General features: G+C 49.6%; 1 protein-coding gene across 3 annotated transcripts in view; it reads left to right on the top strand.

Annotated features, from left to right (window-relative positions):
- GALNT14 (polypeptide N-acetylgalactosaminyltransferase 14) overlaps positions 1 to 21,834 on the top strand; it is a 214,802-nt gene that overhangs the window by 142,248 nt on the left and 50,720 nt on the right. For 2 of the 3 annotated variants that reach the window (XM_081587437.1, XM_081587435.1), the window contains exon 3: positions 19,198 to 19,296. The exons of the other annotated variant lie outside the window; for it this stretch is intronic. In XM_081587437.1, coding sequence (XP_081443563.1) covers positions 19,198 to 19,296 — 99 coding nt within the window. The remainder of the gene's footprint in view (positions 1 to 19,197; positions 19,297 to 21,834) is intronic. 3 annotated transcript variants of the gene reach the window in all.

The raw sequence follows: 21,834 nt of genomic DNA, 5'->3' as shown, positions 1-21,834 counted from the left end.
CCAGTGCGGTGCTAAATGGTTCGAACAGTGGGATGCCCATCACTTGCCTGGAGGGAAAATTCCACACTTCGATACATCTCACCGGGAAGACATTTTTCCTTTGCTCTTTTCCATCCTGGGAAATGAAGGGGCTGTGGCCCCGTCTAGGATTGCATTTCTCCCTCCTTACATTTACTCAGTTGGAATGGTTGTCGAAGATGATCATCATTTCTCTCCTTATACTCGTCACTTAGCGGTAATAGGATAAAAATCTTTATGGTTGGAATGGCTAAGCATAAAAAATGTTCATATTCCCTCAGAGTCAAGGCGATTCCACTAGCTCAGCACAGAGTTGGTGATTCCACATCAATGTGGGGGGGGGGGAGGGGAAACCCATCACAGACACTTAGCTTTGCAAACAGGCTCGCCCATCAGCTGCATTCTGGTTGCTCCTGTGCGCCATTTTTCAGCACAGGAGTTTGTGAGCCTGATGACAGTAGTTCTGAGAGCGCTTCACTCCAGAGCACTTCAGAGTTTTGAAGAGCTTTGAAGGGAATAGTGGGAGGAGTTTCCCAACAGCCTGGAATCTCAGCAAGAGAACTGTGTCTGCTTCCCTGAGGACCACCTACAGGGCCGGGAAGGGGTTCTCGCCAGGTTCCGGGGGAAGAAAGACTACAGAGGCTGAGACAGCAGGCGCCTCTGGGGCAGGATTCCTTCCACTCTGGTCCCATGTCTCGCCTGCTGCCCCTGCAAGCTCTTCTCCCCCGCCCCCCATCCTGCTCTGTGAGTTTCAGACAAATTTCCCTTACAGTTAATTCAGTAAACATTGGACCGCTTTCACTTTCACACTGGCCTTACCTTATCATCGTAGCAACCCTGAGAGATGCCCTAGGCAACACATCCCTGGGCAGCACAATATTCCCTGCTGGTGGGGGAACCAAGCTCAGTCTGAATTGGGAGCCTGTCCAAGAAGGTGGAGTGCAGTGTGGGATCTTGGCTCTGAGGCTCTGACATCCTCAGGGTAAGGTGTTGGGTCTTAGACCCAGGAGTTTACTCGGAGGTGAGGTGGGAGAGATGTGTCGATTCCAGTCACATTTTGCAAGACAGTTTGTTCATTCTCATTGCTGTATAGTATTCCTTTGGAGGAACGTGTTACAATTTGTATATCTAGTCTACTGTTAATGCTTATTTAGAGTAACCTTGTATTTATCTCCTGGCGAACAGGCATATAGGTTTCTGTAGGGTGTGTCCCTGGCAGCTTTTCTAGATATTGTCAAACATCTAAGGAAGTGGTCATACCATTTCCACCCCACCGGCAATGCAAGAATTCCAGCGGCTCCACAGCTTTGTTGCTACTCGTTTGCTATCATCTGTCTCTTTCATGTTAGCCTTCCTAGAGCCTCAGCAGTGGTATATCATTGTGGTTTAAGTCTGCCTTTCCCTGCTAGTCAGTGAAGTGGAGTACCTTTTCCTAAGCATATTAGCTACTTACATACTTGATCAAGGGTCTTGCCCCTCCCCTATTCATCTTGCTATGCTCTTTGCCCAGGAACCAAACACGAAGCCTGGCTCTTAGTCCGTCCTCAGTAATCTGCTCCTCTTCTGATTAGTTTCTAGCATTTTGTCCTGAATCTGGGCAGCGTGATAAAATGGGGGAAACAGCTGGCCTGAGCATGAGAAGAGCTGAGTTTCATTTAAGTTACTTCCCAACTCCTCAGCTCTCTGGGTATCTGTTTCTTCACCTGTAAGAAGTAAGAGAACTTCCGAGGTGATGCAGTATGAATCTGCCTGTTGATGCAGGAGACATGGGTTTGATCCCTGGATCAAGAAGATCCCCTGGAGAAGGAAATGGCAACCCACTTCAGTATTCTTGCCTGAGAAATCCCATGGACATAGGAGCCTGGCGGGCTATAGTCCATGGGGTTGCAAAGAGTTGGACACGACTGAACAACTGAGTGCAAACACACACACACACACACACACACACACACACACACACGAAGTGAGAAGTAGCTCAGAGATTGTGAATAAAGTTACTTCTAGCTCTGCTGCTGGTGGAAGATACTCTGCCAGTACATGCCAGAAGTGTGACTTAGAAAGTGGCTCAGGTTGGAGGCAATTTCCAGATGCAGGGTGCCCACTGACTCAGCAGCACCTCCTTGCTCCTCAAGGCCCTGGATTAATCCTACTTCTCACACACAGGAGGCAAGGGTCCCACAGAACCCGTAGAAACATCCTTTTTATTTGCTGCCATGGCCATTTCCTTGCACGGCCTCCTCCTCCCTCTCGTGCCTTCCCCCTAGTGGATGTGACCAGACTCCCTCCCATCTGAAGATCCAAACGTAAGCTGGTTTAACACCGTCTTTGCACTTATCTGAACATCTCAGGATCTCTTAAACACAATGACAACAAAACTGTTTGCCCCTGGAGTTGACATGTTTTTCAGTCTAAGTATAGGAAGTTGGACCATGTGGCTTCTTTCCCTGTAAGACCCAGGATGCTGGCATGTTCAGTTACCATTACCCACTAACACTTTGAAGAACACTTGTGGCGTGATGCCCCTAATGCAGAGAGAAACAAGGCTGGCAGGACTGGCTCAATGAGGCCCAGGGGATCTCAGGACACCTGCCGCAATTTCTAAGTGAAAGGCTGAACCTTGTGGTGAGTCCCTCAGATAAGGATAATCACATCTTATATTTATAGGAGACTTTCCTAAGCCCTCTCACATCTCCTGCCCTTGATGTCCTCAGCACCCTCTGGGTGAAGGGGCCATTGTCACTTCTCAGTGGATGAAACAGAGGCCCAGGCAAGGCTACTGGTTGGCTAAGTGGCAGGTAGGTTTCCTCACCATGTGAGCTTGGAGAGAGAGCATCTTTGCCACTTACCAGCTGATCCTGATGTGAGTTACTCAACTCCTAAGCCTCAGTTTGCTCATCTTTAACATGGGAATAATAATGGTACCCAGGGTTGCTGTGGGGATAAGCAAATCCATCCATATCAAATCCAGAGCCTGGTCTTTAACCCCTCGTAAGCATGCTGTGACTGTTAGCTGTGGTCACACGACCAGCATTGGCACTCAGACCCTGGGGTCTTTTCACTGCTTCGCAGCTGTGGGTAAAAGCAGGCCCAGGAGGTGGGTGTAGAGAGGGTGATTGAAACCAGGAGAAAGGGGCAACATGGTTAAGTTTGGAGAGGTCCTGGCTTGGCACCTGCCCCCCACGGTGTTCTCCGAGAGCTACGAGAGCTACGTTGGCAGGGGTAGAGGGGACAGGGGCAGGGAAGTTGTGCAGAGAGTGTCCTGCCTCAGCCTTGGCTCTCAGCACCCAATGCTTCACTTGCCTGAATGTCAGACTTACTTTGAAAATGAGAACGTGAAACAAGCCATGAGGCAATCACAATGCCACGTCTGGTAAAATTTGCACTTTTCAGATCCTAGGGATAGATGCCAAGGCCAGCAGAGGGAGTGATTTCAGGGCTGGGGGCCAGGAAGTACAAAATGTGTTTGACAAGAGCTGAAAAGAGCAGAGAGGAGATGACAGCTGTGGGTGGGAGAAGCCGTGGGAAGGAGGCCACCCGTGTGGTCCTGGTGACAGACGGTGGGATGAAGTGACATGAGCCCCGGGCCCCAGGGTGCCAGGAAAACTCACTGAGGAATGTGCGATGTGATGGAAGAAGGGCTCTGCTGGGGGACCTGTGGAATCATGTAGCAGCCGGGCTTCCATCTGGGCTGGCGAGGGGCACAGTCAGCAGAGGAGTCCTGGGTGTCCTGGATGCAGTAAGAGGAGCCACTTTACGTTGGACTGAAGCGGATTATATCCAACAGCTCTCACCTCCTGCGCTCACCTCACCTTCTCAGTGACCCTGAAGCCAGCCCCATCAGGCATCATTACCTCTGTTCTCTGGTTTTCCCTCTTCTCCCTGTCCCTCCTTGATTCGTTATGTAGACACTTCCCTTTTTTCCTTGCCGCAAGCCTTGCTGAGCCTGCCTCTCAAGACATCAAGTACCCGGTCTGCTCTCATGTCTCCATCTCAGGGCAAGCCCACTGCCCACCCTGTGACTCAAGCCAAATCCTTTGGTGTCTCCCCTCCTCGTCCACCCTTGCTTTGTTGAGTCTGCCTCCTGGATAGCTCTTGGCTTCTGACTTTGCTCCCTGCTCACTGCTGCCCCCTCTACCTGGGTGACAGCAGCAGCCCCCAGCTGCCATCCCACTGGGCTGTGGTCCCACACCTGTCCACCCTCCATGCCTCCTCCACGGACAGCGTCCCAAAGGTGGATGCATCAAGCTTCATTCAAAACCCTGCCCTGCTGCCAGCTCACCCCGCCCCTGAAGCCATGCCCACCCCAGCCAGGCCCAGGCTTGCAGCTGCTTGACTGTGCACAGAGGTTCATGCCTTCTCACCTTCTCATCTTCACAGCCCTCTCTGCTCAGAATGCTCTCTCACCTTTCAGGAACCCGGGTGGATGGGGTCCCCACTCCAGGGAGACATTATGCCCCCTCAGGCTAGGTAGGGCAGCACCTCCCACTCCTGTGCTCACCCCTGAGCAGCACCTGTTACCCCAGTTTCAAGCTCTCCCTCTCCCCTCCTTGAACGACCTGGGCAGGCATGCTGGCTTATCTTTGCACCCCCCTCCAGAGCCCCACAGAGTACCTGGCACTCAGATGCTTCATCAGTCTCAACTGATGACTGATGGATTCAAAGAACACCCCACTGGATTCATTCTCAAACGATCTGAAAACATCAGGGTTTGCAAGTGCAGGCGTGGGAATGAATCCTCAGAGCAGAGGGAGAAAATCAAATCATGGGAAATTTAAAACCACCTTCACTCAACAAAGAATTCTCTGTGTTAGCACATAAATCCAGGACCATAATCAGCCAACATTTATTGATCAAACTATTCCCCTGACACGTGGTAGGCACCTTATATATGTTCTTTCAGTTAAGCCTCACAACAACTTTGCTATGATCCGTGGTTTAGAGAGGAGGAAAGTGACTGCAGTCAGTTGACTCCCTGGCCTGTGGGAACATCAAGCAGTAGAAACGTGGCCACTGCCCATGGAGAAGATGGCACAGCTGTGCAGAAGTGGGAGGGGGGCCAGGGAGCCCGTGAAAGTGCAATGGAGGCACTGACCTAGGCTGAGCATTGCACAAATGTTATACTGAGGCAGCTGTAGAAAGGATGACAGCTGGATGGGGAGGCATGTGGAGATCATGGTGCAGTTATGACCAAGGAGGAGGGGACTAGGTTAGTAGGGCTAGAAGGCTCAGGTGGGAGAACTGTGGTGCAGGACTAACACAGTGGTGGGTGCTTTGGGATGCAGCCAAGGTTTAGCTTAGGTAACTACTAAAGGTAGGGAGACCTAGATATGTGAAGCAGGATGTTAGTAAGATTAATGTGGAAGGTTGGGGGGAAGGAATGAGATGAGGTACAGTCAGAAGGCCATTGCAGTCCCACAGACCATGGGGGTGGGCCAGGCTTGGGCAGATGGAAGTGAGAATAAAGGGATGGAGGTAGAATTTGGTGCATGACTAACTTGGGGATGGACCAACCGTCTAGAAGGGTGCAGGCAGGCATGAGAAGTCTTGGCTTTTAACCTCCTCAGTTCAGACCTTCCATGAGGCCACTGCAGTGAGTTCCTTGGATAATAAGAGATGTTGGATGCTTGGCCTTCAAGCACATCATTCCAGATCTCAGTGTGCTGGGTCTGACCACATCCCTGGAGTCACTAGGCTATCTTACCTCAGCTGCTTCAGTTAGAGGAACATTTCCCCCTTAGGTAAAGGGAAGGAATGACTCTTCTCTGATCCTTTAGCTGGAAAGTCTGAGAAATACCAGGAAATAGCTCAGAGAAAATCAAGGGGAGACATTCTTCCTTCTGGACAGCTAGACTTGTGATTTTCCATCTTTCCAGTACTTTCCAGCGTGCAGACTTCAAGAGCAAAGACAGTGAGAAAGGTCAATATGAACCAAAGGTTTTCAAGTGAGTGACCTGGCTGACCATCAAGGGGCATTCTAGTGGAGCATGAGAGCTCAGAGTTGGAAGCCAGACCATCTGGTGTGACATCGAGATGTGGCTGCTTACTGACTGTGACATCACAGTCTTCTCCACGATGGTCTCAGAGCACTTTCCTTAGGTAATGATTGTGCAGATTTAAAGCTCTTGGAAGAGTACCTGAGATATAGGGTTCTGTCACTGTTATCTATTATTACTACTGTGTATTGTGATTCAAGCAGGACTAAAATAAGACTTGGAGAAGCCCTAGTCTCAGACACTGAGGAATCTTTTTCAGGAAACATTTCAAAAATAAAGCTTTGGCCCACCTCCACACTTCCGGGTCCTGGCTAGACTCTGCATTTATCTTTTGAGAACATTCTCCCCTGCGCACACACGCGGGCACCCGGTTACCATCTGGGTGATGCTTGGTACCAACTGACATGGGGCCTGGCAGCATCCCAAGAGAAGCCTCTTTGCAGCTTCCTGAGAACAGCTGATCTTCTTGGAGTAAAGGAGCTGCTACTTCCCCGTGGTTTCCACCAGACCTCAGCATTCCACTCTCTTCAAAGGGGCTGCTCAACAAAAGACCGAAATTAGTTGCCTAGGAAAACACAGTGGTGTAGAGTGGAGCCGTGGTCATCTCTAGGAGGTCTAAATGCGACCAGAGGTGTCTGCATTCTGCAGGTCAGGTGTGTGTCTTGAGCCCAGATAGCACGTGATTGCTTGGGTGGCAGCAGTGCCTGAGGAGATAAATTGGGGCTGTGCTGTGCTGCTCAGTTGTTTAGTCATGTCCCACTCTTTGCAACCCCATGGACTGTAGCCAACCAGGCTCTTTTGTCCTTGGGGATTCTCCAGGCAAGAATACTGGAGTGGGTTACCATGCCCTCCTCCAGGGAATCTTCCTGACCCAGGGATTGAACCCAGGTCTCCTGCATTGCAGGTGGATTCTTTACCATCTGAACTATCAGGGAAGCCCAAGAATACTGGAGTGTGTAGGCTATCCCTTCTCCAAGGGATCTTCTGGACTCAAGAATTGAACTGAGGTTTCCTGCATTGCAGGCCGATTCTTTACCAGCTGAGCTACCAGGGAAGCCCAAACTTGGGCTAGAGATTGGAAAAACCATACCAACTCATTCATATCAGCAGCGCTAAGAACAGAGCTGGGGATGTTGGTTCCAGAGCAAAGTGTGGTGATGTCGTGTCTCCTGTGTTTAGTGTCCACACTGTCTGTGGAGGGTGGACATAGGTGCATTGTTATTTAGTGGGACAAATGCTTGAACTATACTTTCAGATGCCATTTGATATATCTGTGCAGATCTGATCTGTAGAGTTGGGGAAAGGAGAGATGCTGAGGGAGATTTTCTCAAAACTTAATTTTATAATTTATAGTGCTTTTAATTATTCTGAGGTTGTGGGCTTTTGGGTATTTCAAAACCCTTTCTTTGATGAAATAACAATGATGCTAGATGATGAGAGTTTTAAAATATATTTTTGCTGCAAAAGAAAATGGTGCAAGCCTAATAATGGCCTTGATAATTTTTAAAAATTTTATTTTGCTCACATGAAAGAACCCAGTATCTAGAAACGATTGTCTGACACTAATGTTGAAATTTTAATTTGCATTATATACAAGCTTTAGTAATGACCTAGGACAATGGTGTTCTAGTAGAAATAGATGTAAGCCATGTAGGTAATTTAAAATTTTCTAATAGTCACATTTTAAAAAGTAAAATTTTAAGTGAAATTAGTTTTAATAATATATATTATTTTAACCTGATCACCTGGAGAAGAACATGGCAACCCTCTCCAGTGTTCTTGCCTGGAAAATCCCATGGACAGAGGAGCCTGAAGGTCTACAGTCCATGAGGTCGCAAAGAGTCGGATAGGACTTAGCAACTAAACCACCAGCACTACCACCATCCATGGGTATCATTTTGACAAAAAATCAATGTAAAAAAATTACTGATGAGATACCTTATGTTCTGTATCAGTGTTGGAAATCTTGTGTGTATTGCACACTTACAGTGTATCTCCATTCTGATTTATCTCAAGTGCTCAGTAGCCACATGTGGCTGGTGGCTACCATATTGGGCAGTGCAGGTCTGGGAGAAGAGAGCATCCAAGCTATAGTCTGGCAGCCCTACTGGAGAGGATTCAGTCTCTTCCCTCCCATATAAGGAAGCATTGTTCATCCCCAGGACTCATTGAACAAGGGGAACATCCCAGTGTTTTAAACACAGCTGAGTATTTTCACTGCAACAGAGAATGCCTCAGAGCCTCCACAGACACAAGATGACTGTCCCAGATGTCTCCCTGGACAGCCTGAGCCAGAGGCTCCCTGTTTTCCCCACATGGTACCATTCTCAGTTTTGGTGACTTGTTTGGTCTCCTGTATGACTCACCTTGGCACCTCACCCAGCTTGCAGTTCTGCAACTTTCTTGAGCTGGTGTCACCTGTCACTTGGCAAGGGACATTTTTTCCTCTGGCTTTGACCCCATGAAAGCTTCACCTGCTTCCTCCCCCACTCACCCACCCACTCATTATTCAGGCGCTTGTTGTATATGTCTACCGTGTTTAGTCACCATGCCAGGTACTGAAGTTAGAACTACAAACGAGCCCTGGGTTTCGCTGCAGCTAACAATCAGTAGAGGAGACAGAGAGTAGTTGCCAATGCCTGATCATAAACTGCACTGATGGGGGAGTGCAGAGTCCTAGGGGAGCACATTAGAAAAGCCTTAAATGTCAAGAAAGGCTTCCGGGGGAAGTACCTTCCAAGCCAGGATTAGAAGAGGAGAAAATAGCCAGGCCTAGGAATAGGGAAGAGTGCATTCCAGACACATGGGAGGGAGGGCAGCACCTGCAGAGATCCAGAGGGAGAAAGAGCAGGTCAGGCAGAATGTGGCTGAAAATTGGAGGATGTGATGGGAGGAGTCAGAGGTGGTGTCAGGTCACCAAGGATGGTAAGCGGTGATTTGGAGCTTCAACTTTATTTTGTGAGCACTTGGGCAGTGTTGAAACATGTTAAAGATTTACAGTTTGGAATGATCATTCTAGCTGCAGCATGCGGGAGAGTTGGATAGGGATAAAGTCAGCTAGGAAGTGGCTACAATAATCCAGCAAAGACATGATGGGAATAGAGAGAAACAACCAGGTCAAGAGATAAGTAAGAAGGATTGACAGGACTAGGTTTAGTGAGATTGGATGTCGGGGAGGTGGAGGCAGGATTTGAGAATATCTCTTGGGTTTGGGCACATGGTAGGTGGTGAGTTGGGAAACATGGAAGTGTCAGTGGACTTGGACAAGGTGAGAGAGGCAGACGGCAGCTGAAAAGGTCATCGCATGGGGACATTCAAAAGAAGATGTTCATCAGGTTAAGGTTAGAGTTGGGATCATTAGCAAATAGATGGGCAATTGAAGGTTTAGAAACAAGTAAAATAATCTAAAGAAAAGGAAGATTGAGAAGAGGATGGCTTAGGAGAGAATTTTGGAGGGGAACACCAGAATTTCAGAGGGGAGAAAGAAAAGGAAAACCAAACCAAGAAATAGCTTAGGAAGAGGAGAGCCATGCTAGGGTGATTTCACCAAAGCCAAGGGCAAAGAACCAAACATTTAATGATATGTGTGACCTTCAATATTAACTACTACAGAATTGACAAGCAAGATAAAGACTGAAAAGTTTCTGTTAGATTTAGCAACATAGATCGCTTCTTGGCCTTTTGGCTAAGATCAAGTGTAGATTGAGTGACATAGAGAAATAATAGGGAGTTTGGTGGGAATGTTTTGAGGGTCGAGAGGCTGATAAAAACACTGGAAAGCAGTGGCCAGTAACCCTGTATGGACTGGGGCTGCTGTAAAGCATCTAAAAGTACTCCGACCCCCCAGCCCCCACCCCCAACCAAGCCTACGTGCTTTAAGGAAACAGTAAGTTCAATAGCCAAGAATTAGGAGATCTTAGCTTGGCCACTACCTAGTAGCGTGACCTTGGTGGGTCAATTCACTCACTGTTCTGGGCCTCAGTTTACACATCTTAAAAAAAAGGGGAGCTGGAAGCAGTGTTTTTTAAAATCTGTGTCCTACAAAATTCTGTGTGGTAGGATGTTAGGTGGTTCAGTATATCCTTTAAATATGGAGTCCCCATTATATGTGAAGGATTACAGGGCAAGGTCAAAGCTTGGTAAACAGGGGCTAGCGGAAGTCTCCGTGTGCAAGGATGACTCACCCAAACAGTAATTAATAGTTTTCCAGTATTTCTCATGTGCCAAACTTATCTGACTCTTTTAGACTTTCTAAAATATATTTATTTATTTATTTGGTTGTGTCAGGTTTTATTTGCGGAGTGTGAGTTCCAGAGTGCACAGGTTCAGTAGCTGTGGCTTGTGGGCTTAGTTGCCCAAAGACATGTGGGATCTTGGTTCCCTGACCAGGGATAGAACCTGCCTCCTCTGCGTGGAAGACAGATTCTTAACCACTGGACCACCAGAGAAATCCCAACTCTTATAGACTTTATTCACAGAGCATGCATAGACTTCTCTTGGAAATACAGTCTGGCAGCTCACAGTGTAGGAACTGATCACCAAAGGAGCTCTGTGATCCTTTCCTATCCAGTATGGCAGCGGTCCAGAAGTTTGTATGGAGCCAAAGAGGGAAAGATCTTCCATCTACTCTGGGCTGCAAAATAGAGGCAGAGACTGAGCCTTTGGGGGCCTCCAGACAACGTGGTCCTTTACATCCTGGTGACTCCCTGCCCCAGTTAGCTTCCCAGTTTGTCAGCAAAGACCCTTTGGGGCATTCTTATAGTACATCACCAGGAAAATGCAGAATTGACTTAGGAGATCACCATTCTGATCTACAGCCTGCAATTAATAATGATAGTGGAAGTGCTCTAGAATTGTCAAGACGTAGGTTTTTCTTATAAACCTGATGCTAATGGAAGTAGGTGGCTAAGAAATCTAGAGGGTCCTCTGAGGGGTGGGAAGTGAACTACAGACCTTGAGCTGGCCTGACAGATAGATTCAACCAAGAACAAGGTGATGGTTGGTACAAGGGAATGTTTTTATTGGCCTAAATAGGCCCACACTGAGAACAAGTGCTCTGCCAAATGGCCTTGTGTTCATGGAATGGAGAGATGTCTGTGATGCCATCTAGGTCAATCTTTCTTAACTGAACTTCTGCAAGTGAATCAGGCCTTAAAGCCCTCTGACATCATTGTAGGAACTGCATTAACTTCTCCTCTGTGCATGTAAGGGTGCTTACTAGTTATGCACCATCCATGGGAGAAGTGAGAAGAGAGACACTGCAACAATTTTTCCACGGATTGTGATTCATATTAAGAAGTCCTCAAGAGCTGAAATTAGACTGCAGCCATGAAATTAAAAGATGCTTGCTCCTTGGAAGAAAAGCTATGAGAGTGTATTTAAAAGCAAACCTAGAGAGTGTATTTAAAAGCAGAGACATTACTTTGCTGACAAAGGTCTGTATAGTCAAAGCTATGGTTTTTCCAATAGCATGTATGGATGTGAGAGTTGGACCACAAAGAAAGCTGAGCATTGAAGAATCGATGCTTTTGAATTGTGGTGCTGGAGAAGACTCTTGAGAGTCCTTTGGTCTGCAAGGAGATCAAACCAGTCAATCCTAAAGAAAATCAATCCTGAAAATTCATTGGGAGGGCTGATGCTAAAGCTGCAATACATTGGCCAACTGATACCAAGAACCGACTCATTAGAAAAGACCCTGATGCTGGGAAAGATTGAAGGCAGAAGGAGAAGGGGACGACAGAGGATGAGATGGTTAGATGGCATCACTGACTCAATAGACATCAGTTTGAGCAAGTTCCAGGAGATGGTAAAGGACAGGGAAGCCTGACGTGCTTCAGTGCATGGGGTCGCAAAGAGTCAGACATGACTGAGCGACTGAACAACAACAAAAGAGCTGAACTATGAATATTGGAACAACCCCCAAAGGTACTGCTTAAGAACTTCCCTCTCTATATTGGGGCCCTAGGAATCCCATACCTAACAACATCTCGATGCCAGCAGAGCATGAATGAAGGGTCCAGTGGAGGTTCTGGAGTTCCATTCTGGGAGAATTGTGATGCCTTTGCATAGCTCTTCCACTAAGTACCCCAGGGGATTCACCTTTGACTCCTCAGGGAGTGAGAAACCCTGGTGAAGTTGGTTTTTCAGGAGCTAAGGGTACCTGTATTCATTGTCTGTTGCTATGTAACAAATTACCACAAAATTTAGTGCCTTAAAATAATGTTTATTGGGATTTCCCTGGTGGTCCAGTGGTTAAGACTCTGCACTTCCACTGTAGGGGACGTGGGTTCGATCCCTGGTCAGGAAACTAAGATCCCACATGCTGCAAAGTGCAGCCAAAAAAATAATAATAATGCTTATCATCTCAGAATTTCTGTGGCTCAGGAATTCAGGCATGGCCAAGGTGTGTCCTTTCCTTTAGGGTCTCTCACAGGCAGTGTTCAAGGTGTCATCTGGGGCTGCAGGTATCTCAAAACACATCTTGGGGCACGTTTTGGGTGGGGGGCCCTGTTCCAAGTTCACTGACATGGTTGTTGGCAGAATTCGGTCCATCACAGCTATGGACCAGAAGTCCACTCTCAGTTCCTTGCCATGTGAGGCTCCCCATTATGGCAGCATGCTTCAGCAAAGCATACTAGCCCAAAAGAGGGAAGTCACCATCTTTTGTGACCTAATCACAAAAGTGACATCCCATCACTTTAACTGTAGTCTGTCCCTTAGAAGCAAGACACCAGTTTCCGTCCACAAGGAGGTAGGGGCTGGGGGCCTTCAGCTGCCCCGCCCAGAGCCCAGCCGAGTTCCTAAGCAGCTCACTTCCTGCCCTGGCCCATTTACCTCCTTCCCAGGACACTGCTGCTGCTGCTGCTGCATCACTTCAGTCGTGTCTGACTCTGTGCAACCCCATAGACAGCAGCCCACCAGGCTCCCCCGTCCCTGGGATTCTCCAGGCAAGAACACTGGAGTGGGTTGCCATTTCTTTCTCCAATGCATGAAAGTGAAAAGTGAAAGTGAAGTCGCTCAGTCGCATCCGACTCTTAGCAACCCCATGGACTGCAGCCTACCAGGCTCCTCTGTCCATGGGATTTTCCAGGCAAGAGTACTGGAGTGGGTTGCCATTGCCTTCTCCTCCCAGGACACTAGAATTTAATTATGCACTCAGCAATTCAAAACATGGCAGGGTCAGGGAATAGCAGATCTCACTGTTATCTTAAGTGTCTTTTATGAGATGCAGGATTTCTATAATACTAAGTGAGGGTGGCTGCAGAGGCAAGAAGTCAGAGCAGTATATGTTTATGTGGATGAACAAATTAATCTGCATGTGAAATCCCAGTGAAATTGACATGAAATAAAAATTTCATGCCTTACAGTGTATCAGTGTTGCCCATGAAATGAGATTAAAAGGAATTTCTGGTTTTACAGCTGTCGTACTTTTTAGACTGCTTGTGTTTTTCTCTTTGGAAGAGTCAAGTTTGAACCTAGAGGCCAGTCACAGATTTGGCATTTCATAGTTTTAGGTCATCTTCCTTTTCCTCCTAGCTAAGAGTGCACTTTCCTGCATAAAACTGAGCTGGGGATGGAGTAGGTATTCTTGGTCCCAGTGCAGAGGAAGCTGACATTCTGGAAGAGTCATTGGGCCAAAAGCTGTTCCCCTTTTGTCCTTGCTTTGTCACATGCATCAGTTTTGGGGAAGTGTTGGAGGCAAGGGAATGGGGAGGAGATGTGGTCCCCGTGGGGCCTCTTCTGGACTCGTGTGGAGGACACGGGGGACAGAGATGAAAGTGGGGAGCAAGGGAAGGCTGTGCCCCAACCAGCTGCATGGGAATCTAGATCATTGCTCCCTTGGGGACCGTGTTCTGCCGGAAACTAGCCCCACCCCCACTTTCCATCTTATGCCTGCTTCCCTTGGCCTTTGTGACCTTAGAGTTCAGGCAAGTGGCCCATGTGGAGATGAGAACCCAGTTGTTTTCTATGCCTGATCTGGCCTCTGGAGTGAGTGCTGATCTTCAGAAACTGGAGGGACAAACCATGGCTTTCTGTTTAAAAACAGGTTCACATGCCGCCCAGGGCCTCATTGAAGTCACCCTGCACCTGCCTTTTCAGGCTCCATCTGGGTGTTAGGGAGCCTCTGTTAGGATGTTCCTGTGGCGGCTCAGTGGGCAGTGTCCCGGTCTTCCTGTGGCTACCCAGAAACGGCAGGCAACCTGGCCCTCCCTATGGGGTTCTAGAGCTCGGTAGAAAGTGCGCTTTGGGGTGGTGATGGCGTGTGAGCCCAGCGGTCCACGTGGTGTGCAGAGCACAGAGTACACCGCAGGGACAGCTGGCGGCCAGTGGCACAGAGAGATGGTGGCTTGGTGACATGGACGTGCGGCAGGCCTGGGCTCACTAGCTGCAGTGAGTTACCTAATCTCTCTGCGTCTCAGTCTCCTCCTGAGCGAATCCATACAGTGCCTCTCCACCCTCCACCCCTACCCTTGTAGGGCTGTTGTGAGCATTAAATATGCAGGTGCTCAGGACAGTGCCTGAGCAGGGATCACTAAATGGTCATTTAAAAACCTGCCCTGAGGCGGATCATTTCATTACAGCAGTCGCTTTCCAGCTCCCAAGTGATGAGGGCTTGGCCCAGTGTGTCCACCTCAGGCCTGTTTGATTTCCACTGTGTCACGCTGCATCTTTGCGTGACCTTTCCCCTTTCTCTAACTGCTCTCAGCCTCCCCTCTGGGACACTAGAGCCTCCCTTCAAGATTTTGCCTTCTGAACACAGAGGATTGTCAGTTCTGGACATATTAGTAACAATAATTACGCTGTCCTCTCTGCTTCAGAGTTACTGAGTCTGCCTCTACATCAGTCCCTCCTGTTTTTACAATCGAGAATAAAATCCTGAATGTTTATAATTGATGACCACTTCTTTTCTTCTGTAAGGGTGGCATCCTGCAGGGGAAGACCGTGTGTCCAACAGGCAGAGGACCACGGTCGTAGCCCAGGCAGGCATACCGTGGGCAGGCCCGGCAGGAGCCCTCCTGCCTGATGATAAAATGGGGATGTAGATCATCAGAACACACTGTTTACGGGCCACTGTCAGTTTAATGAGCTTATGTGATAAAATAAAAGGCGTGTGCACGCATTACATTTCTGGGATAACTGACAGCCATCCTCGCTTGGTGTGTTTCTAACATCCCCACTTTGGCACCTGTTCAGGTGCAGAGATGAGGCGGGGTAGGCAGCAGAGCAGTGATTGGCTGGTGGAAGAAGAAGCTCTGACCCCGTGCCAGGGGTTAGCATCTCAGAGCACCTCTCTGGAAGCATCCTTGGTGGATAACTGATGGTGAACACTCAAGAAATGGATGGTTAGGATGCACTGTGAGACTCACCTGAACGTGCAGAAATGAAGTCAGTTGACTCTTAAAAAAAAAAAATACCCATGGAAAATCAGCTCAGAGGAGCGTGCATTATTCAGGAGCTGCTGTGGCAGTCAGGACAGCAGCTCCGGGCTGGCATCTGTCTGCACACACAGTGGTGGTCCTGCCCTTCCTCCCGATTCCACCCCACCCCCAATCTTTTCTGCTCACAGCTCTTCTCTCCAGTAAAACCCCTGAATCTTTAATAAATTATAAACATGCTTTCTCGTCCGTCTGCCGGCGCCAGATCTCAGTGTTGGCAGCCGTCTCCATTCCCCTGGTGCCCCTAATAGATCTCGCTGTTTGATTAATCTTTTAGATCCTCTCACAGAAAGCCCAGATACCGTCTGACTCTCCTCACAGCAACCAGTTTTAAGGACTTTTCCAGGCACCTCGGCCTTCTTGCTGCCAGTGCCTGGGTCTCATCCCTAAGTGATTCTGCAGCCCCGCTGGACCTTGAAGGGCAGGCCGGTGGCTTGTGCACAGGGCTTGGGAAGGGGGGCCCTGTCCAGCATCAGCTCCTCGGGCTCCTGCGCCTTTATCTGGATGAGGTCACAGAGGGATGCTAGGGACAGATACCATGTTAGAAGTCACGGAACCTGGACGCAGCCCATCTTGGCCACTCACCAGACGTGGGACTTTGAGCAAGATCCTGAGCCTCAGTTGTCCTCTGTGGAGTAGAGGTTCTCAGAGGCTGTTGTGAGGGTCAGAGGAGACAAAGGATGAGTCCAGGCACTTGAGCTGTGAGCAGGGGTGGGGGGAAGATACTGCCCTGTTCCAGGAGCTGTGAGGCACCTCCCTTCTACAGCTCACCTTCCCTGGGCCTGTGCACACAGGAGGCACTCATGGGGCTTCTGTCTTGCCTCCAGGAAGAGCCTCTGTCCTTTATCCTGCAGGCGCAGGAGGCTGGAGGGGGCTGAGGCCTGGGAGCACAGCAGCACAGGTGCCCACGGAGGCCTGTTACGCTACCAAGTTCAGCCCAGTTTAGGAGGCTGGACTGGATTGTCTCCAAGCCCCTTCCTTGGCTGAACTCTTGAGTTTGCAGTTCTAGTCCATAAGCATTGAACGTAGCCTGGAGGGACAGTTCAGCCACTGTGTAGTCGTAACAGTAATAATTCTCACCACCATTTACTCAGCAGCTGTGAAACACCACGTGTCTTGCCTGCATGCTCTGCAGTCTTCACCTCGTCTCAAGGGTGATAACATTGAAGGTCAGAGAAGGGAAAAGACATGTCCAAGAGCACATAGCCAGTTTTCAGCAGGTCTAGGATTCACATCAGTGTCACAGCCCAGGTTTCTTTCTTTAACATGGATACCACGTTCTTTGCTCTCTTCTCCCCCTCTTGCCTCCCAGTGCCCCTCACCCACTGTGGGACAGAGCAGAGCCACTCACCGAAGGTGCCTTTCCAGCCCATGTAAGATTTGGCTCCACCTGATGGGAGGAGGAGACTGCAGGCTTCAATGTGATGTTCAACGTCATGATAGTTATTATTTGTTGAGCTAATTACCTAACATTGTCACAATCTAGGGGGGAAAATCTACAACTTAAAAATTATCTCCACTTTCCAGGTGAGTCTTAGAAAAGTATTAATAAATGTGGATGTCCAGCCACACAGTGGAGCCTCAGCTGCAGAATAGTTTTTGCAGCATTTCGTTCGAATCAACCACACTTATTGAATGTCAGCTACAATCAAAGCTTCTTATTACTGATGCTTGGAGAAACTTGAGCAGGAGAGCTGTGGGCCCAAGCCCTGTTTTACAGATGAGCAGACAGCAGCCTGGAGAGGTGAGTGGTTGACCCACCATCTCACAGCTGCTCAGTGGTATCCAGACCCCTGGGGCCAGTATTCTGTGAGCTACTTCCCTGGGCATCGGGCATGCAGGTCCAAAAACTGTGCTGTGACGGGGATGCTGTACCCCATATCTCTCCATCCATCCCTAAGTCACCCTGAGACCCAGCACCTCCTCCTCCATGAAGACTTCTTTACTCCCCATTCGGAGGCCCCCTCCCTCTGCTCCCCTAGCACCTGTGGGGCCACACCCTATCTCCCAGCTGGTTGCCTCCAAGGTAGGAAAAGGGGCCCGTCCAGCCTTGCTCAGGTCCTCTGTGTTCAGGGTTTGCTCTTACAGGAAAAAGTGTTCAGAATTATCAGGGAGGCCAAATGGGTGTCAGGCCCATTGGCCTAGGATTGAGGTTAAGTGTTTCAGTCCACAGGCTTCTTTGAGAATCTACTGAATGCTATGAACCATCTTCCCAGGAAAAAAACAAACACATATTCATATACAAGTTTGCAGATGATTTCAGAGGGCTCACAGTCCCCTTGAAGTCCATCTTTGGGTCTCTGGACCCCAAAAGCCCCACACTTGGAAAGAAATTGAAAAATAGGCAGAGGACATGTTTGACTCATCAAATATCTCTTATTTACATCCTCATTTACTATCCCTAAAACAGTGAGAAAAGGGAGGGGGCATTACCCAGGGATTGCCCCTGGTGGCACCGGCCTCACTAGGTGGGTTTATTTCCATTATTATAGTAATTTTCAGGCTACAGGGTACAATTTTCACTTGCAGTGAGGTATTAAATTGAAATTACCCTAGATGTAATTGTCATACAAAACGATCCTGGACACTGGGAAGTGAATGTCTTTTCAAGACATGGGTTTATTGCATATGCCGAGTTTTAGGGCTCAGCCTCTTTAAACATGCCAGATTTTGGTGTATGTATTGGGGCAGCAGGAGGTCGGGAATCAGCACGGTGTGGTGGGCTGGAGCTGCTTGCCCAGAACATGGTGAGACCTTGGCAGGCCGAGATTGGCACAGACTAGGCTGCGGAGCCCAAGTTTGAGCATGGGCTTGTGCGGCTGCCGGGAACCACCGTGCAATGCCTCAGGGATGCGGGAAGTCCCACACTGATGTTCTTTTGTTGTTGTTGTTCAGTTGCTCAGTCGTGTCTGACTGTTTGTGACCCCATGGGCTGCAGCATGCCAGACTTCCCTGTCCTTCAGTATCTCCTGGAGTTTGCTCAAACCCATGTCCATTGATTCGGCCATCCATCCATCTCATCCTCTGTCACCCGCTTCTCCTCCTGCTCTCAATCTTTCCCCCCATTCTTTTCCACGGAGTCAGCTGTTTGCATCAGGTGGCCAAAGTATTGGAACTTCAGCTTCAGCATCAGTCCTTCCAGTGAATATTCAGGATTGATTTCCTTTAGGATTGACTGGTTTGATCTCCTTGCTGTCCAAGGGAACTCTCAAGAGTCTTCTCCAGCACCACAGTTGGAAAGCATCAATTCTTCTGTGCTCAGCCTTCTTTAGGGTCTGTGTATTAGTCGCTCAGTCGTCTCTGACTCTTTGCATTCCCATTGAATATAGTCCACCAGGCTCCTCGGTCCATGGAATTCTTCAGGCAAGAATACTGGAGTGGGTAGCCATTCCCTTCTCCAGAGGATCTTCCCAACTCAAGGATCGAACCCGGATTTCCTGCATTGCAGGCGGATTCTTTACCATCTGAGCCACCAGGGAAGCCCCAAAACGGCCTGTATATCCACTTAATTCAACTCTAAGCCCAAGTTCCCCGAGGTTGGTAGGAGATTCAGCTGTAATCATTCTCAGAGCTTCGCTTCCATGTAGTAGGACCAAGTGAGGCTCTGGGGTCTTACATGGTGCTGTGCAGCTGTGGTAGCCCCACCAGACACCAGGCATCTGTCCACTCCAGTGATGCGCACGGTTCCAGCCCTTTATGTCTGCTCTGTCTCTAAAGTCCTTCCTGTCCTGCTATCTTTCCTTCTCCAGATGCACCCTGCTGGTGTACTGCGCAGACCTCCCTCCCACCAGCATCATCATCACCTTCCACAATGAGGCCCGCTCCACTCTGCTCAGAACCATCCGCAGGTAAGCGCCTTCCTGTCTGTCAGCCTCCGGGCCGGCACTCGGTAAGGGTGTGCCTGCTCCTTGGGGACTGGTTCAAGGGTTTCTAAGCACCCACCAGGCGCTGCTCAGCTCACTCCACGTGCGTCCACTAGGGTAGTCACTCCTCACACTCCTATGAGGGTGGCTTTTATCCTGTTATATAGGAGGAAAGACAGAGGCCGAGGCATTAGGCTACTTATGGAAGGTCACTGAGAGTCACAGAGGACTTGACCCTAGGGCACTTGCCCTTAACCACTGCGCAGGTTGTCTCTAGGACAGGAGTTCACATTTTCACAGCCCACGAGGGAGCTGGGGCCCCGAGAGGCTGAGTACATCCTCCACCCCCAGCATTTAGCTGGGGTTAGAACTCTGGTCTGCCAGGTGTGCCCATCCCAGCACCTGCCCCTCCAATTGCCTCCCGCACCCCCACCAGGGACCGTGGTGCAGGTCAGATCAGCCCAAAGGGAATGGCTGATGTCCGCTTTCTCGCCCATCACCTTGTATTCCAGCCCCAGTCCCCCTCAGGCCTCTCTGTCTACCCTCGGCTCCCAGTCAGGGCCAGGCCCTTGCTCTGATCGGTGTTTTCTCGCTGTGTGTGGCCTGCGTGGATTTTCAATATGCAGCGCCCGCCCTCAGCAGAACTCCCCTTAGAACACAGTCGGGGCCCTGGAGACTTGGCCAGGAAAGCCGCGCCCTCCGCTTCTCAAAAGACCTGGGTTGTGTCAGCTCCGCTTCCCCATGCTGCACCCCTTCCTCCTCTGGAGCCCCTCCCATGGCCGCCCTTCCTCTAGCATCATCTGGCCCAGCCCCCCTCACTCAGGTCCTCAGCATCACTGGCCCCTTAGGTGGTACCACTGTCACTGAGTCCCCTGGAGGATGGACGTGCCTGAGCTCATGCTCTCAGAGACTGGCCACTGCTGTGCCCACTTCACAGCGGAGGAAACTGAGACTTGGAGATACTAAATTAAGGCCCACTGTTGCTCAGCTGACAACAGTGAGGCAGAGTTTCAACCCTTGCACTCTGACCTCAGAGTTCTCAGCAGCCTGACAGGGCAAGGCTAGTCCCAGAGGTGGCATTCAGCTTCTCTGAGGGAGGGGTTGGGACCGGGATGCCCCCACTTACACTTCCAGCAGAACAAGGGGCTGACCTCGGGGTAAACTGCCCCACGTCCCTGGGACACAGCCCCTTACAGCCTGTCCTGATCTGCTAGCCCATCACATGGTCAGCTGATCCCACAGAGAAGGAGGTGAGATTAAATGTGGGCCAAGAGTATGATCAAGCACAGCCAAACCTCTTGCCATTTCCATCACCAAGCCACACCTTCCCCTCTCCTTCCCATACGGGCATGGCTGTGGGCAGGCGGGGCGGTCCAGATGTTGGGAGGGTGTCGGGAATAGGCTGACTCTGATGGTGGGTGGTGTCTGAAGTGCCACCTGCCACTCATAATGCATGTCCACTATGCAGGGTCACGGTGTCTCTTGGAAACTCAAGAGGGCACAGCCCAAATGTGCTGTCTTCAACCTGGCGCTTCCCACATCTCTGGGAGCAGCTACCCGTGCCCAGCTATCCTTGGCCACAGACTGACTGGTTCCTCCTGCCAGCTGCTTGTCCCATTTGCCCTGGTTTCTGCATTCACCCCACAAGCCACTGCCTGATTTGAATTTGATTTCCCAACAAGGCTTCAGCTCTTGACAAGAAAATGTTCCAAGTCACTGTCAGGTGTCACCGTGAGTCTCGACGTAGATTAATAAACTGCCTTTGTGATATGTGAGCTGGTGCAGTTGTGTGGGGGCATAGGGCTCAGCGGTGGTTCAATTGATGATTTACCTGGGTCTCTTCTGCTGAAGGGAGAATGGAGTTTCTGAACCTTGCAGGCAAAGCAGGTCCATGGGGAGCAGAGGGAAGCAATTCCACAGTGCCAGACCGTAGCCTGCCCCGCCATGCAAGGTCGCATCTGAGCATGTCTGCCAGATGTTTCCTTGAGGACACCAGAGCATCCGAGAGAGGCTCCCTGCCTTCCAGGCTGGCCATGCACCTCCATCCCGCTCAATACATACACACACATAAACACACACACACACACACTCACACTCCCTCAGGGACCTCTTCTGGGCTCCTTCTTTGCACATCTCAACTCTTGTACTTAATGCATTTTCCCAGACATAATCCTCAGTGAACTGTTGGTGAAGGCCTGTATCCTCTTCATGTCTTACCTACCCTCCCTTTGGCATATGGATCAGTCCTACAGCTTAGAGCTGCTCTGATTAATTCAGGTAAAAGACTGAGAACTGTGCTGGCCTAGAGCAGCCATTCCTGGGTCTGTATGGCTCTGGAGCACTTTTAAAGGGGCACCACACCTGGGATCTGAAGACCTGTGTCCAGTCCCCACCCTACCATTTCCTAGCTCTGTGACCTTGGGCATGTTGTTAGCCACATTGGTATTGATGATGATAAAAATATCATTCATGTTTCAAGTTCTAGCACATTTCCCACAAAAAGACATTACCCTGGGACATTTG

Source organism: Giraffa tippelskirchi, chromosome 4, assembly GCF_054371585.1.
Source record: "Giraffa tippelskirchi isolate mGirTip1 chromosome 4, T2T-mGirTip1v1.2.pri, whole genome shotgun sequence".
In the NCBI taxonomy this organism is placed as follows: Eukaryota; Metazoa; Chordata; class Mammalia; order Artiodactyla; family Giraffidae; genus Giraffa; species Giraffa tippelskirchi.
The sequence above is the reverse complement of the archived record's forward strand: the minus strand, read 5'-3'. Positions and strand labels throughout refer to the sequence as shown.